Source organism: Porites lutea, chromosome 2, assembly GCF_958299795.1.
Source record: "Porites lutea chromosome 2, jaPorLute2.1, whole genome shotgun sequence".
Taxonomy (NCBI): domain Eukaryota; kingdom Metazoa; phylum Cnidaria; class Anthozoa; order Scleractinia; family Poritidae; genus Porites; species Porites lutea.
Window position 1 is genome coordinate 32,612,890 of NC_133202.1, and position 15,849 is coordinate 32,628,738.

General features: G+C 40.0%; 1 protein-coding gene across 1 annotated transcript in view; it reads right to left on the reverse strand.

Moving 5' to 3' along the window:
- Positions 1-15,849, reverse strand: part of LOC140928362 (uncharacterized) — a 48,748-nt gene that overhangs the window by 17,857 nt on the left and 15,042 nt on the right. Inside the window, exons 13-31 of the mRNA XM_073378102.1 lie at positions 14,796-14,933; positions 13,867-13,922; positions 12,801-12,897; positions 11,740-11,978; positions 11,252-11,312; positions 9,822-9,914; positions 8,661-8,723; positions 8,307-8,368; positions 7,063-7,192; positions 6,880-6,965; positions 6,355-6,477; positions 4,787-4,897; positions 4,069-4,244; positions 3,351-3,421; positions 2,785-2,928; positions 2,610-2,651; positions 1,547-1,597; positions 1,306-1,367; positions 551-679 (exon numbers count right to left, since the gene is read on the reverse strand). Of these exons, the coding sequence (XP_073234203.1) occupies positions 551-679; positions 1,306-1,367; positions 1,547-1,597; positions 2,610-2,651; positions 2,785-2,928; positions 3,351-3,421; positions 4,069-4,244; positions 4,787-4,897; positions 6,355-6,477; positions 6,880-6,965; positions 7,063-7,192; positions 8,307-8,368; positions 8,661-8,723; positions 9,822-9,914; positions 11,252-11,312; positions 11,740-11,978; positions 12,801-12,897; positions 13,867-13,922; positions 14,796-14,933 (1,934 nt within the window). The remainder of the gene's footprint in view (positions 1-550; positions 680-1,305; positions 1,368-1,546; positions 1,598-2,609; positions 2,652-2,784; positions 2,929-3,350; positions 3,422-4,068; positions 4,245-4,786; positions 4,898-6,354; positions 6,478-6,879; positions 6,966-7,062; positions 7,193-8,306; positions 8,369-8,660; positions 8,724-9,821; positions 9,915-11,251; positions 11,313-11,739; positions 11,979-12,800; positions 12,898-13,866; positions 13,923-14,795; positions 14,934-15,849) is intronic.

Consider the following 15,849-nt stretch of genomic DNA (forward strand, 5'->3'; position numbering starts at 1 on the left):
AGTAATTACATGTGGCTGACGCAAAGCGCGGGAAAATGCATGCGAGCGCGTCACAATTGGCTTTGGTTTTACTTCTGATTGGATGAAAAGGTGGCGCGAATCTTTTAAGCCAATCGCATCGTGTAGAAAGTGCAAAACCAACTACTTTTCGACACTCAAATGAAAACCGCTCTAAGAGGAAATAAATAATAAATATAAATAATTAATTATCCTCTCCCCTTATGAAGCTTTTCAGGGATAATGAAACGAATAATTTAAAAGTGATTTAACATAACATGGTTAAAAATCCCAACTGGTAGGAGGCGAACCAGCTGGCTATTTTACAAGTGCAGCCGAATTCGGGACTACCGAGATCAAATCCAAATAGCGGTCAGAGCGGGACTTGACCTCGGAGGCCTTCGAATTACGAGTCTTACAGCGCTCTAACCGCTTGGTCACGCTACTTCCAAGTCCTTTACAGTGATACTCATACTCCAGTTAAAGTTGTACTGAATGCACGGCGCGTTTCAGTCAAAACTTATAGAAGCTAGAAAGAGTAAAGCAAACTGACCTGTCGTTACCAAAAGCTAAAGAGGCAAGACTTGTAAGAATGTGCTGTAGCACCAGGGGATCTCTGTTTAAACTCAATAGCCGACATAGCGCTTGGATTCCACCACAGTCCCGTATATCATCCTTATACCTAAAGATAAATGCATTTGGATTAGAAGCTCGGATAAACCTTCCAGTAATACAGCAACTTCAAACAGACTTAACTACTTGAGTATGTTATTTGATGTTAGGTGGCCACCATCTGGATTTCCATTGAAATTATTGAAAGCGAACTTTTCTACCGCTTACTTTTGCTCTTCATCAGGAGGTAGAAGGAGTAGGAAATGTAATACACTTTATATCACTCTGGTTTTTGGTGAATTGTAGATTTGGCTCTTAACTGTTCTATGGGTTAATAAAAACCAAGACTGAGCAGTGGAAATGTCACTATCTACGTCTAAAATGATAAGTTATGAGGAGGAATTAGATCTTAGCACATAGTAAATCCACCGCACAGTATCTGCTGCACTCTAATAGCGTACGTGTACTAGGCTTACTTACAAACAGGAACCTTTTGATTTCTCTGCTCAATCAAACATGAGAGTTATGAGAATAAATAAAACGATCACCGCCAATACCATAGGAAATGTAACAGCAATGGTTTGAAAAAATAACGGTATCCTTTTTAAAAATGTTGAAACGTAAGGGCTTAAAAGGTTAAGGAAAGCTTCGGTCACAGTCTGTTGGGATAATCTCTCGAAGAAAAAGCTCGCTCACCCTTCGCTGTTCATTACGACACTTTGTATTTCCTTGATAATGTCTACTTTCCTCGTAGCATCCTGAAACAATGAAAAAACACATGTCAAATTGCCCTTTCGGGCTGGTCAAAAAATTCTCTTCCAGGCGCTGTTTTTCCAAATGTATATGGCGAGCACAGTAATGACTAAAGTTAAACAGAAACAAAGTTCTTTATAAGAGTTACTTTTCAGTCTTTATGTGCAGTTGTATGGCACCTTACCCTGCATTGATGGGCTTGAAGACACATTTGTGGTATTCTCTGGTAAGGAAACTAAAAAACGAGGGAAATAAACGTTACTAAAAAAAATACAGCGGTCCTCAATTGATTAACACTTTCACGCTCAGAGAGACTTATAGACAGCTAGAGTGCGTCTACGGAGACTTTTAAAGGCTTTCAGATAGTGGGACGGCACCGTAAACAATGCAGAAAGACCGCAAGGAGAGATTTAGCGACAGAGCTCTCCCTTTTTCGCTGCTGCGCAGTATTTGAACACCGGGACATGCCAGACATGTCCGTCTCAGCGAACTGAAGTCGTGCGACGGAGATTTCCTGCGGTGTTGCCGTTTACATTCTTAGCAGCGAAGAGAGTTAATTAAGCAATGACAAAATTTTAAGTGCAATTAACAACAAACCAGATCAGTAAATTCTTAATTAGAATACGGTATTCTTGTACGAGGTAAGAGTAGTCGTTTCAAATAGTTCGTGGCTATGTCTGTCGCTATAGCAACGCACGCCGGAATGTTATTGTCCATTATGCGTGTTGACCATGTTGCGACAAATGATTTTCCTCATGGTTAAAAAAAATTCCCAAACAATAGCCCAAAATGCTTGGAAACCAAGTGAATGAGGAGTCTTTTAACCTTTTAAATTTAGAGTTACACTGCTTTAGATGTAAAATTAATCAGTTTTCAAAATGCTGCCAATTCTGTTATTTCTCTTCCACCTGTTGATAGCGTTTGCTGATACATCCATTCCAACAGAATACAACATACCAGATCTGCAAATCATGTTCGACGAAATCTTAACTGTGGTCGGACATAATTCTGGACAAAATCGAAAAGACTATCATTTTCCAGCTGAACTAAATCTTCCTTGAGCGCAAGTGAATTGTTGTACCGAGGAAACTACATATAGCAGTGAATATGTGGCAGAGATCAGTGTATCTGCAAATCACGTGTCTCCGCGCATCCTGTCCTTTCAAGAAAGAGAAACTATTTGCAGTGACTAGCTACAGACTTGCCTACCATTACTCGTACATACAACCACAGGAGGCTGTACTTACATCATAACATTCCTGCTCGTCAGTTGCATCTCCAAACAAAAACTGGATTTAGGAAAACAAATACATAAATCAAAACCTGCGAATTAGTCATACCATTTAACACCTTTACAATAGCAAGAGCGATCCAAAATAAATGGCTCCCAGTATGATACAATGCTAAGGTGTCTATACAAACCTTGGTAGCCTCAGGTGTTGTGTGCGCATGCCCTATTGCGACCATCTCGTGACTGATGATGACGTCATGTTCTGTACTGGTGTCATAAAGCTCAATTTCAAATCTGTGACTTCCGGTAACTAAAGATGCACTTTTACATTTAACCTGCGATCAAAGGTAGAGGTAAAAGCAGTTACAATATCATTTCCGCGCTATTCGTCGTACGTGTTGCATCTTTTATGTGTGAAACTTTAGCCTTTTTACAGACTGGCTTTTCTATTCTGTCAGTCGCTTACTATGAACGTTTTTGACGTTTCTGTGGTTACAGATGTGTGTCCAAGGATAAACTTACAGGATGAAGAAGCGGTCACACCGTCACGCGCACGCAGTTTTACTTTTTCCCAGGGGAAAAGACGTTTATACCGCAGCAAAAATGCGCGATTACAATTTGAATTCAGTTATTTTTACCATATTACAGTTGAATTGCTGCTGACGTAATTTTTGCGACCCATTCACGTCATCCTTTGTAAAATCCAAGTCAATTAAAAAATAAAGGTTATCAGATATAAAGTATCTATGACGGTTACCTTGGCAACAAGCAGCTGATCAGTTACCATTTCCCAGAATGCTTCACTGCTTTTTTCACTCCAATCATTTTCTGTGAAGAAAACAAAACCAACCATGATTTGGTCACATGCGTTTTCCACCCCTGCATGACGCGAGCTTCGTCATCGGATTGGTTCATTTAAAGAACTACCCGTACTATGATTGCTAAGTGTAATATTTTAATTTGATTATACAGTCGACTCCCGATAACTTGAACCCTCCCTAACACGAACCTCGCGCTAACTTAAACCAAAGTCGATTTCCCCTCGATTTCCTTCATACCTTTACTGCAATGTTACCCTCGGTAGCCAGAACCCTCGATAACTCGAAATTTCCGCTAACTCGAAGCAATTTTTGCTTCCCTTCAGATAATTTCTATACAATTTTACCCTCGTTAACTAGCTAAAAATAGCAGTGCATTAACTACAATCCAAAATACTAAATTTATTTGAAAACAACCGTATAGTTTTTGTCTTAATTACTTTTTTGGCAGTCCAATAAAAATGAAAAAAATGTTTAGCGCTGTACTGTGAAGTGTGCATGATACTTGCATTCCTCTCCAATCCCGTTTACTTACTCGAAACTTATTCGAACTTTTTCCGATTTCCCTTGAAGGTTCGAGTTATCGGCGGTCGAAGAATGTCGGCTACACTATCATGCTGTTTGACGGTGTACAGTACATTGATGATTAATGCTCACCGATGGGTTGGACGTTAACAAGAGCGCATTCTATCGCCTGAAGAGGGAGCTGTAGAATGCCGCTCCAAGCTTGGACAATCCTATCTCTTGTCACCCACTCTCGATCACCGAAGTCAACATAGAAGACGTCATATTCATCATCAGGCCTGCTCCCCATGACTCGGGCTCTATACCACCTATTTTTGCAAAGGGAAAAAAAGTCACTGATTAAATTCTCTATGAGTGTTTTCATACTTGCAAAGCTTTCCAAGTAAAGGTACTACAACTTATGTGGCACATAAGAGAGAGCAAGTCTCTCTTCAAAAATCTGAGAGCGAGAGCGACTGCGTGTGTGCGAGTGGTGTCGCCGTGAGCAGCGAGTTGGAGCCAGTACGAACGAATACAGTTTGTCACCGGAGTATCGGGCTTCATAAATGCTCTTTTCACTCGTACTGGCGCACGCATAACTCGCTGCTCCGGCTCGCACATTAACATTCGCTCCCACTCACTCTCAAAGGAGAGATTGCACGCCGTCTATTATGTGTTTTTACCAATCAAACGAAACCTCATTGACAGTTCTTTCAGGCGTTACTATTCGTTTTACAGTATTTGACAACACAGTACTTAATAGTTTTTTACTTTCTTTTTCAGTCTTTAAATTTGATTTTTAACAAGTTGCAAACAACTCCTACACTGTTTCAGTACAACACAAGCAGCTGACTTGATTATCTTAACTTACTTGTCATCCTCTGAAAACTTTGCGATGCAATACGAACCAACTGACACTTCAGTTTCTTCAGCATCAACTCTACTCACTCCAGAGTTGATCTTCTGCCTTAGATCCTCCAAGCTTTACAAGAACAACAAACAAAAGTTGGAAGTTAATATTTATTTATGTAGCTTCGCCTAACAAGAATACGATCTTTATGCATGAATACATAAAAAGTATTAGGCAGGGAGACCACTACAGCCTAACCAATTACAGTGGATCCCTCCCTAATAATCCAACGAATAGACCATTCTACAGTTATGGGCTTAGTACCCTAGCCTCTGAGTGAACATGAGGCTGAGGTTGACCTTTGACCTCTTTCCTTTTCTTATGAAAATCAGCGCTAATTTTACTAGTTAGCATAAGAATAACATGAACTAACATAATAAACCAGGAAGGATTGCATCAAAACGAGGTCAAATCCAGCCACGTTTGCACCCGTAACTTTAAAATGGATTACTGATACCCTAGTAGTATGTTGGCGTCAGTATTCTTTTAAACATCTGGGTGAAAAGAGACAAACTGGACCAAAGGTTTTGTCTACGGCCAAGTTCACACGGCACTGGACGAATTTTCGACGGGCTGAAAAATTTGACGGGACACTTCGTTTACATGCGACCGTTCAATATTAGGGAGCTTAAGCAACTACGACGACTTCAAAAAAAAAATATAGGTTTAATGATCAAAACAACAGCTCTGCACGTGCATCACGCTTTTTAGTACATTTCTTTGACGTCCATTGCACGACTACGACGTGAAACTTCCTAATTTGTCGTTTTATGGAGGACGTGGACATACGACGACGAATTTTCCTTCCTCTTTTTGAACCTGAATAAAATCCTTAAGAATTCAACTTCAGGAAAAGTCGCCTGCATTTTGACATATTGAGCGGGTCCAAAGACGCGATTAAGGTGACAAACAACGCAAATTCATTTTTTTACCGACGTTTACACTGCCGTCGTCGTCGTCCTCTGTTCAGGTCCCTATAGGTGGTTTTCACGTTACGTCATCGCCGCCATGCTGGTGGACGGTAAACAAAAGATCGCTCATTAGCTCGCTTTGTTTGTCCACCAGCATTTTTTCATTTCACCATTGTTATTAGTGTCTCCCGAGATTGCATGAAAACCACCTATTCTCGCCTTGTTTACACGGAACTTCGAAACGTCTAAATATTCCTCTTTGAACGTGTAAATTTTCGTACGGTTAAGGTGGCTCCGTGTGAACGGAACTTCTAAACGCACGAATTTTCAGCAGGTCTAAAATTCGTCCGGGGCAGTGTGAACTCAGCCTAAGGAAACATAGGGAACATGGACCTACAGATCCCAAATTCGAGGTGTCACCTGCTCAGTAGGGATTTTAAGATCCAACGACGCGACGGCAACGAGAACGTCAAAAAGAGGAATAGGTTTAATAAGCAAGACAACAACTTTGCACGTGCATTACGCTTGCGGATGAAGATTTATGACCTACGGACATCTGTCCTCGCGATGAGTGATATGAAAACAAAATGTTCATAACACCCGCTGACCGCTTATTACCTTTCTTCCGACGATTGTAACTGGATGAAAAAGAGACCTGGATTTTCCACAGCAGACACGTAAACAGAGTGGAATCCTTCCTCGGGCAAAATTACAGAGTTTAGAACACCAGTTCCATCATAACTATAGCACAAACAACAATATTAAAAAGATAAAGTTAGTTACACCACAGCATACCCAAGTTAGCCCTTTCACTGCCAGAGTGCTTGATGGAGTTTTGTAAGGTGACTCTAACTTTTGAGTCTGTGGACGAAATGCTATGATGTGACCATTCAAATGAAAGCTCTCTGCCTGTACTTTCACATGACTCTATTTGTTTGTCAAAATATTAAGAAATGAAATTTGGATATTTGGTCGAAATTTGCCTTCGCCCACATTTGGCAGTGAAAGGGTTAAAGCCAATAAGTTGTGATGTGACCATTATGAAAGTGATATTGGTTTTTATGGAATCCTATAAGAAATTACCTACTTTGTATGAGACTTAACATGTGGAAGTAAACAGCGAGATTAACAGTTAAGTAATACCTGTTGTCTGTAAGACCACTTGACCCACCCTCCAAAGGTGGCAGATAAATGAATCCCTCGCACAAGCTTCTTAGAAGTCGCACATGCTGTGAAGAGAAATTATCAAACACCATAAGTTCTCAAAATTACCTATAAAAAAACGGGAAAAACTCGAGAATCTGCTCGTTGTCAACTCATTAGTACCTGCTTGTTGTCAGCCGCAAGTTTCTCTTCCAATAACTCCATTCTTATGTTCAGGTTATTAGTTGTAACATTGATGGTCTCTAAATAAGTCCTTTCCACCAAAGGATCAAGCCACATTGTATTACCTAAGCTAAAAAGAAAAGTTTTGACATTGTCAAAGAAGTTCATGTCATTTGAAATCCTTGACGATGTAATGTGGTGGTTAGAGCGCATTACCAAGAAAATGCTTTGGGAATGTTTCATTGTTGTCTTCTCTGGTGTATCAACACAGAGAATCCTGGTCGTTGTCTCGCTCAAATATTGACCGACGCCGTCGCAGAAAAATCGTGATTCCCTACGAAGCTAACAAATTGAACTTCGTTCAACATGTTGAGGAGACAATTTTGCCCCAAACCTGTGCTGCCAGCATAGAAAAGGTCTAGTGCACACAAAACGAACTATCCCTGTAATGTCCCTAGACCCTTGTGTCTTCCAACCTTCAATCAGTGTTAAGTTGTTACGCCTGATTCTCGGAATGAGTCGGGCGAGGCTGCAAATCTAGTTAATTGTGATCGCCAAGCGCTTTGGAAAGTCCCGCATCGCATCAAATACTTTTTCCTTAAGATCGCCTCGATCGCCTGAACTCATTCTGGGGTGATTTTTCCAGTTTCGCAAATAGCCCACTTCCGAGTTCCAAAAACCCTCACTTTCAAAATGGGGCTAGGTGCAAAACCTTTCTCGTGAAAATGAGTTTTTTTTGCATGAGAATGAAAAATGATTTCCATATCAAAGGCTGAGAACCTACCCTCGTTTTGAAACAGAGGCCCGGGGGAACTCGGAAATGGCCTATTATCGTTGGTTCGCTTTTGTTTTGACGTGTGGGGACTGTTCAGTTTGTTTTGCAATCTTTGTACTAAATCAGTTGGTAATCGCACCCGTCCGTAAAATCAAGAAACTACAATAGTTGAGACGACTAGGGCGATTATGATAATCCGAACGAATATATGGAAACAAGCGTATGTGCAGACTTGAGTTTCCTACAGGCAATTACGATCGCCCTAATAGTACGGATCGTCCCGACGGCGTCGCATATTATCTTCTTGATCACCTTAGCACATTTTGAGATGCCTTGAGCGATCGAGGTGATCTGGGCGATTATATGAAAACTAGGCCTCAGGGCGCTTTCGTTCGAGGGTAAAAAGAGACCATGCAAACGACACTTCTTCGCTAAGAATGACGAAAATTCTTTTAAAGTTCAACTATACCTCAATACCACTCTTCCTTCCATTTCCTTTCCCTCAATAAGGTGTTTGACAAAGAGTTTGCTCTGACAAAATAAATAAGTAAATAAACAAATAAATAACATATAGCGGTAACGTCTGTCTCTAAGAACCATTTCCCTGCTGATGAGCCCCAATAAAGGCGAAACAGTTGTCCGCGGCTGCAACTGCCCGGGTGATATGGCTTTGCGCACGCGTGAGGTACTGGCCAGGGCGTGAGTTGGTGAATGTGTGCCCCTTGCTTTAAGTTTGTCTCATCGTAAACTAGTCGCATTATGCTACTCTGGCGAGGTTACAATGGAGAAATAATCATTATGTTATTGTGGTTTAAAACTGTACCTTTACTGTCCACTCTTCATCTTTGTCAAGAGGTTGCACTCTACATGCAAATACTTGAACAGCCTGAAAATAAAATAAAGATGATGTGACTAAAAAATGTTTCCATCTTTCATTATCTATCCCTACACAAAATGCTTCAACATAGTAGCTTAAAGGTTTGTTTATAGTGGAAAGTGCACTTAGCTTATCCTGCTAGTTTTTGTGCACTCCACTCAAATACTTAGAAACATATACTTCAAATACAACATAACAGGATTAAAAACCCCAACTGGCAGAAGGCAACCAGTTGCCTATTTACAAGCATAGCCAAAGATTTGATCTCTGGAGGACCGAGCGCAAATCCAGCAAGTGGCCAGGGGGGGGGGGGAGGGGGGGCACCGAGACCATTGCGAGTCCGACGCGCTGACCACTCGGCCATGCTGCCTCCTTACTCCTTACTCCTCCTCCTTATCCTATCATACAGGAGTCACATGCCACAAAAGAACCATAACCCAGTTTACATGTAGCCTTAGCAGTGGTTGGAGTGCAGGGTCAGCCACAGGTGGAGCTCCAGAGTTTGAAACCAGTCGGACAAAGGTTGTTTTCTTTCTTCCGCGCGCGTTCCATTGTGAACGTTTCCCCATTCCTCAAACTCTAGACCTCCTGTTTAAGACAATCTATTGGCCGTTTACAAGTTCCGTTTGAGACTCGGTCGGTGTTGCGTCGAAATACGCTACGGGACTGTTTTGGGGACGAATCCTGCGCAACTTTGCTATAGTTAATAAAAGAAGCCCCTAATCGGGCCCATAATGAAATTCGAGGTAACACCGACCAAATCTCACATACAACCGCACAATAGCCAATTGGCAATTTCCAAATTCCAAAAACCCTCACTTTCAAAATGAGGTTAAGTGCATAAGTCTCTCTTGTGAAAATGGGTTTTATTTGCATAATTTTCATATTAATGGCTTCGTACTTAGCCTCGCTTCGAAAAAAAAATGGGACAACTCAGAAAAAGCCTATTACTGAGGCTAGGCGTACATTTGGGATGGTATTTTTAAACTCGAGGTAAAAAGGAGTCTACCCGAATTTACGGACATGTCACAGACAGACCGGAAAACGGCGTATTTAAAGGTCCCTAGGACGAATTAACATTACTCCAACATCTTAGGAAGAAGATACCTGAAATGGGCAGGAATGGAACTGTGGTGGAAGTTGAAGGAGTCTATTAACATCTACATCCTCTTCAAAAGCTCCTCTATCAACATATTGAACCTAGAACAAGACACAATAATCTACTGAATGAGTTTTAGAAGCTTGTTCTTTAAGAATAATACCACCACTGCTTGGTTACTATGTGTTATCACGCATATGAAAGGGTAACGTGCGTGTGAATAAACAAAGGCAACAACAAAAACAACAATAATAATAATAATTATAATAATTAGTTAATGATAAACAATGTTATTGAACTGAGTGGAGTGCAAGTTGGTCTGAAATCATACGCGTGGACAAACGCACAGCACGAGTTCGATTTGAAATCACAAGTATGATTTCAGACCAAAACTGCACGACATGAAGTTCAATTAGCACTTTATTACAACCATTTTGAAATCGCAGAATTCAAAGAGTAGGCGTATTACATGTAGGTACCAAACAACAAAAACAACAACTTTATTTGTTTTTCTCTTGCCGTTTTAGCGGTAATGTATCATGTTTGATGTACATTTTTTCTTTATTATAAACATTTTGAAATCACTTGTGATCACTGCAATCTCATTGGCTCTCAGCAGTGTGATTAATTCACGAATCACACTATTTTAGGCTCTAAATCACATCTGTTCTAATTCGCGTACTTCATGTTCTAAATCACGTCATTTCTGTTTTAAATCGCACCATTTTCGCTCTACATGTATATCTCATTATTTCTGTTGCAATTACAAAATGAGATGTAAAACCCTTTTTGTTTCCGGTTTTCAACAAACCGGCTACTAGATCAATAAAATATTGGTTTTCATCACAAGTAGAGTCAAACCCCGTTAACAAAGAAAGTGAGGGGGCCATAGAAAATGCCCGTGTTAACGGGATGTCCGTCTGATTGAGCAGGTGTCCGTAGGCGGGGTTCATCACAAGTAGAGTCGAGCCCCGTTAATACAGAAAGTGTGTGTGTGTGTGTGTGGGGGGGGGGGGGGGGGGGGTATAGAAAATGCCCGTGTTAACGGGATGTCCTTCTGATTGAGCAGGTGTCCGTAGGCGGGGTTCAACTGTACCATTTACACACTCAATTACACGACAATACGTACATGCAGCATAAGGGGCGCATCCTCTTCACGGTAATGCGCCATTTATACTTTTCTGGCGGGAATCGCGCAAGGACGCGCGCCTGCTAAAAATACAGCTATTTGTTCCAGCAAGGATAGGGAAACGCAGCAGAAACATGTCAATAACCAAAAATTTGACATTTGGGCGCTCTATAGTGACAAGCTAAGATTAACAGTTATATCACTTATTAACAACCCAAAAAAGTCTCTGGAATTATTTCAAAAGCTGAACACCCCGCCTAAACAAGTCCAGAAAAAGTCAGTGGTGGGAAGCGTTCAAAAAATGCTTACCACGACATACTTGGGCTTCTTGCTAGCGTCATCCACACCTGTGATTTTACAGATCTTTACTCTGAAGATAAATACAACAAACACCACTTAAAGAAGACATTTTTTCTTTTCGTTTTTGATTGAAATTGTTTATATCCATAGTATCTGACCTTGAGCTTTTAAGATCAGAGTAGATGAAGTTCATGATGAGTAGCAACAACAAAAGAGACAATATTCATTCAAAAAGGGAAAAATGTGCTTAGACACTAGCATTCCGCAATTTAGGAAGGGCTATTAATTTTTATGGAGGGTTGTAAATACAAAATATTAGTATTAGTACTTTAAGTAGCTTTATACTTTTGATGTTCAATACATTTTCTTTTTATCACTGATGAAAATATCTAATATTGATATCGGTGCTTTATTATGTCATAATCATCATCATCATCATACACTTTTAGAGGTAGTTTTCTTTGTGAATGTAAACAAGTAGTAAGTCACGGCTGTACCTCTGAAAAGAGTTCCCACACATCATAGCACAGAGATCTCCAATGGAAACTAGTTCATGTTTGACCCTGTTAGCTGGATTGGCATACCACCCACTAACCGACATGGTGAGTTCCAGAAACTCAGTACTATCTATGGTATGGATGCTGCTGCTGGAACTGGTCTGATCTGCTTTCCCAGGTCTGTGCTCTAAAATCCTCACCCAGTAACATGATGTGTCCTCTACATAGAGGACCAGCACCTAAAGGAGAAGAAATACGCTGAAAACCACGGAGAGACTATGGCCAAACTAACTGTGGTCGTCAAGAGGAGCCCGCAATCCTAATCTCCAAGTTGCTATTACGCATACACGGCAGGTATCTACCCAGCTTCGTTTGTCCTTCCACAAAAAATAAATGGAATGCGTAGACCGCAATCTGATTGCCCGCATTTGGACCTTCTAACAATCGTAAATTAATCTAATCAAATCACGTGAAACTTGCTAAGGCACAGCATTGGAGCAAAAGCGTTTTAACCTTCGACCGTTGACACCCACGCTCGGTAACCTTCGGTAACTACTAGCATAGAAGATGTCTATAAACATCAAAGCTATGGTTGAAGACATCTCTTTGGGGGAGCAGGAATGGAAAAGTGGTGAGAGAACAGGTCTCCCGACAATTTGACCTCGGTTAAAGTCCCCTCGTTGAAAAAGAAACCCGGGTTAAATTTAACCCTAGGTTAAGCGCTAATAGGCCTTCTAACTACGGTGGTAACCCTGCGATGGACTAGCATCCCGTCCAGTAACAATACTCCTAGGCATGCTACATGCTAAGAAAACCGGGATAAGCTCGGGCTGTTTGGGCCTTTGGCTCGTGTGCGCCTTTACCTTTTTTTTTACCGGGTCCGCTTAAAATGAGTTCCACTTCAAACAAGTTTCACAATAATAGAATAGTATTATGTACAAGCAGGGTTTCTGGTACAAGACTGTGTAACGTTTTTCTTTCTCAAATAGCAGGAACTAAGGAAATTCAAAATATTAATAGGGTGGATTGCACTATAAGTTATAGCTTAACTACAAAGTTACCTTCACTATGCCTGATGTAGGAATGCCCTCCAAAGGCTTATCACGTTCAGTCAGCACTGTGTGCCTGTTTTGGCATCTTCTGCTAGGGCTTTTCAATCTACATATTACATATGGAATTGGCATGTAAATACATTTATACCGATCGACAATTAAAGCTTGAAGCCTTTGCAATATTTTGCATATTTCAGTTCCTACTTCAAACACTGAACTACTTGACTAGTAATAACCAAAGGTTAAGGAGTGCGGGCGACAACGATCGGAGGTCCAAACGCTTTTGCTCCAACGCTGTGCTTTGCGTAAGTTTCACGTGACAAATGGTCAAAACACTCGTGAACAGATTACGAGGGATAGAAAGTAGAAACGCGCGTGATCAAATTGCGTTTTGTGCACTCCATTCAATATTAGTGGAAGTCCAAACGAATGTTGGCTACATACATGCGATGCATGCGTAATAACAACCTGGAGATTAGGATTGAGGGCTCCTCTTGTCGCCCGCAAAAATCATGAACAATGTATGTTAAAACACTAACATTTTGTTGCAATTATTGGTATTGCTTCTGTAAGATACTGATCTACAAATACAGACTCCACAATCTAGTCTAGACAATCTGCGTGGTAATAATGTCATATGTGGGTTCACTTCATTGTTGCTTCTCCTTTGCTCCAAGAGGTTTTTCTCCTTAAAAGCCAACATTTCCAAAAATTCCAATTCAGCCACGAATGGCAGACGGAGAACCACTATGTGGAAGTGTGATAGAATTTTATTCATATTCATATTCATTTTTTTATTCCCTTACACATAAACCAATTCCCGTTGATATGAGGAAAAGAATACAGGACGAATATACACTGTAAGGATCTTTATATCCTACATGGGTATGTATTTTTTGTTACTTACACATATTGTTTCTGTACTTTAGTTTTCTTTTTACATGGCACAGGCATTAAAAAAAATTATACTATTTAAAAATAATAATGATATATTAATAATACTATATAATAGTAAAAATATTCAAAACTCCTAACAGTGGTAGGTATATTGTAGTTAATTTCTGTAATACTGTACCTGCAGGTGCCAAAAGCTTTAAGAAAATAACATAAATCCTTGTTCCTATCTCTTTCCTGAGCAATAAAACAAAGAAAGACAAAGTAAGAAAACCTTAAAACCTGACATACATGTAGTGTTAGAAATAACAGTAAAAATACAGACTTGGCATCACCTTGTTTTTGTAGCAAAACTGTACATGTATGCAGGCCACAAAATAAAGTACAGCAAAAACCCACGAGTAAAAAACCTGGTTTTCAAGAACCTGTTAGGCTAAAATTAGCCAGTTATGCCCCCTCTATACAAGAACCTGTTTATCTTAAAATTTGAAAAAGGGAATTGGTTGGATTCTAAAATCTATATTTAAAAAAAAAATTTCTGTACACTTGGAGGGCTGTGCTTTAGCAGTGCCCATTGACTCCCGATGCCCAACTTTTGCTCTTGGGCAACTAGAAATTTCATAGAAATCATATGCTGGGCACCCCAGATTTTACAGGTTCAGAGCACTGGGCTCCCTTAAATTTTCTTAAGACCACAGCCTTGCTTGCGCAAATAAAATGAGGCATTACAATACAAGTATGTTATGTTCTGGAGGACTTGAAAATTCATGTGGTCAGTGCTTCGGTTCTTCTTCTTAGTCATTTTTACATATAAAATTATACTAAACTGGAATACAGATTTTATATAAATACATTGTACCTATAAGAAGTAAACTACAATGTACTTTTTTCCTTCAAAAATAAGAAACTAATAGTTTTAACCCAAATATCCTAAATTTGTGCTAATTACCATTTATGTAAGAACCTGTCTAGGCTAACTTTTCTTGGGAAAATGCAGGTTCTTGCTTGTGGGTTTTTACAGTATCGCATGAGTGAACACTCTCTGTGGTCTGTTTACAATGTACACTCATGTTTGGACTGGTATATTAGGATCTTCAATGACAGACTTGCCTGAGTTGTGATTTCCACAATTTCTTGTAATGAGTGTGGCACCTCCTGACCACACCTTTTTAACAAACGAGCAATGTTGGCACCATTGGCAGAACTGCATCTTTCAGTGACCATGAAGAGAGAAACACAGCCATGCTCCTTGAACAATTGCAAGAAAGAAACAATAATACGTAAATCAAAGGTTCAGTGTGGATCACACATGGGTGACTAGTGGTGAAGTGAAATTAAACTTATTTTTGTAATTATAGTTTGCATAGAGACTGTAATCATTACACTATACCTTTTTTCATGCTTATGATACTCAATTGATATTATGAGAACAAAATTTTCAAAATGGCTTAAAGTTGATTGCTGCATTTTAAGACTCAAAGTGGGTCATGCCATCGTGTTTGGTTTCTCAAAGTTGTAGACTTCATTGCAATTTAATGCTGGAACTGAAGATTTGCCCACTGGATTACAGCATGATGAAGAATGTACTAATTTTCTGGATGCATTTATAAAAACAGGCTTTGGGTTAATGACATGACGAACAAGAGAAGAACAGCAAGGAAAGGAGGCGTAATCTAACCCCAGTTAGTAACATCTGCGAAACAGTGCTGATATCCTTGTTCGGGCCCCCAACAAGAGAATAACTTACTGGAAATGCATTTCGAATTTTATTTACATGTACCTTCAACTTGACTGGCAAATTGCCATTGTTTTTGTTTAACAGGCCAATCATGGCATGCACTTAAATCCTGGTACACAGGAGGGTGTCCAGCACAAGGATTTAGGTGCTGTTTATGCAGATGGACTTGACCAAATTTCCATCTGTGGCACAGGCTACAAATACCACTGGCATTTTTTTCAGTCATTTTAGTAGCATATTATAATATGTACATTATGTTCATCAAGTTGACAACTCATAAATAAAGCTGCAAATAAGAAATGAACCTGAGTTTTCAGTGAGAATCATGCTGTCAGTTTGTAGGAATTCCCTTTTCACTCTCCATTCCACCTCCATGAATTTATGCGGGTGCCAAAAATCATTCACAGCCACTCACAATAAACAATC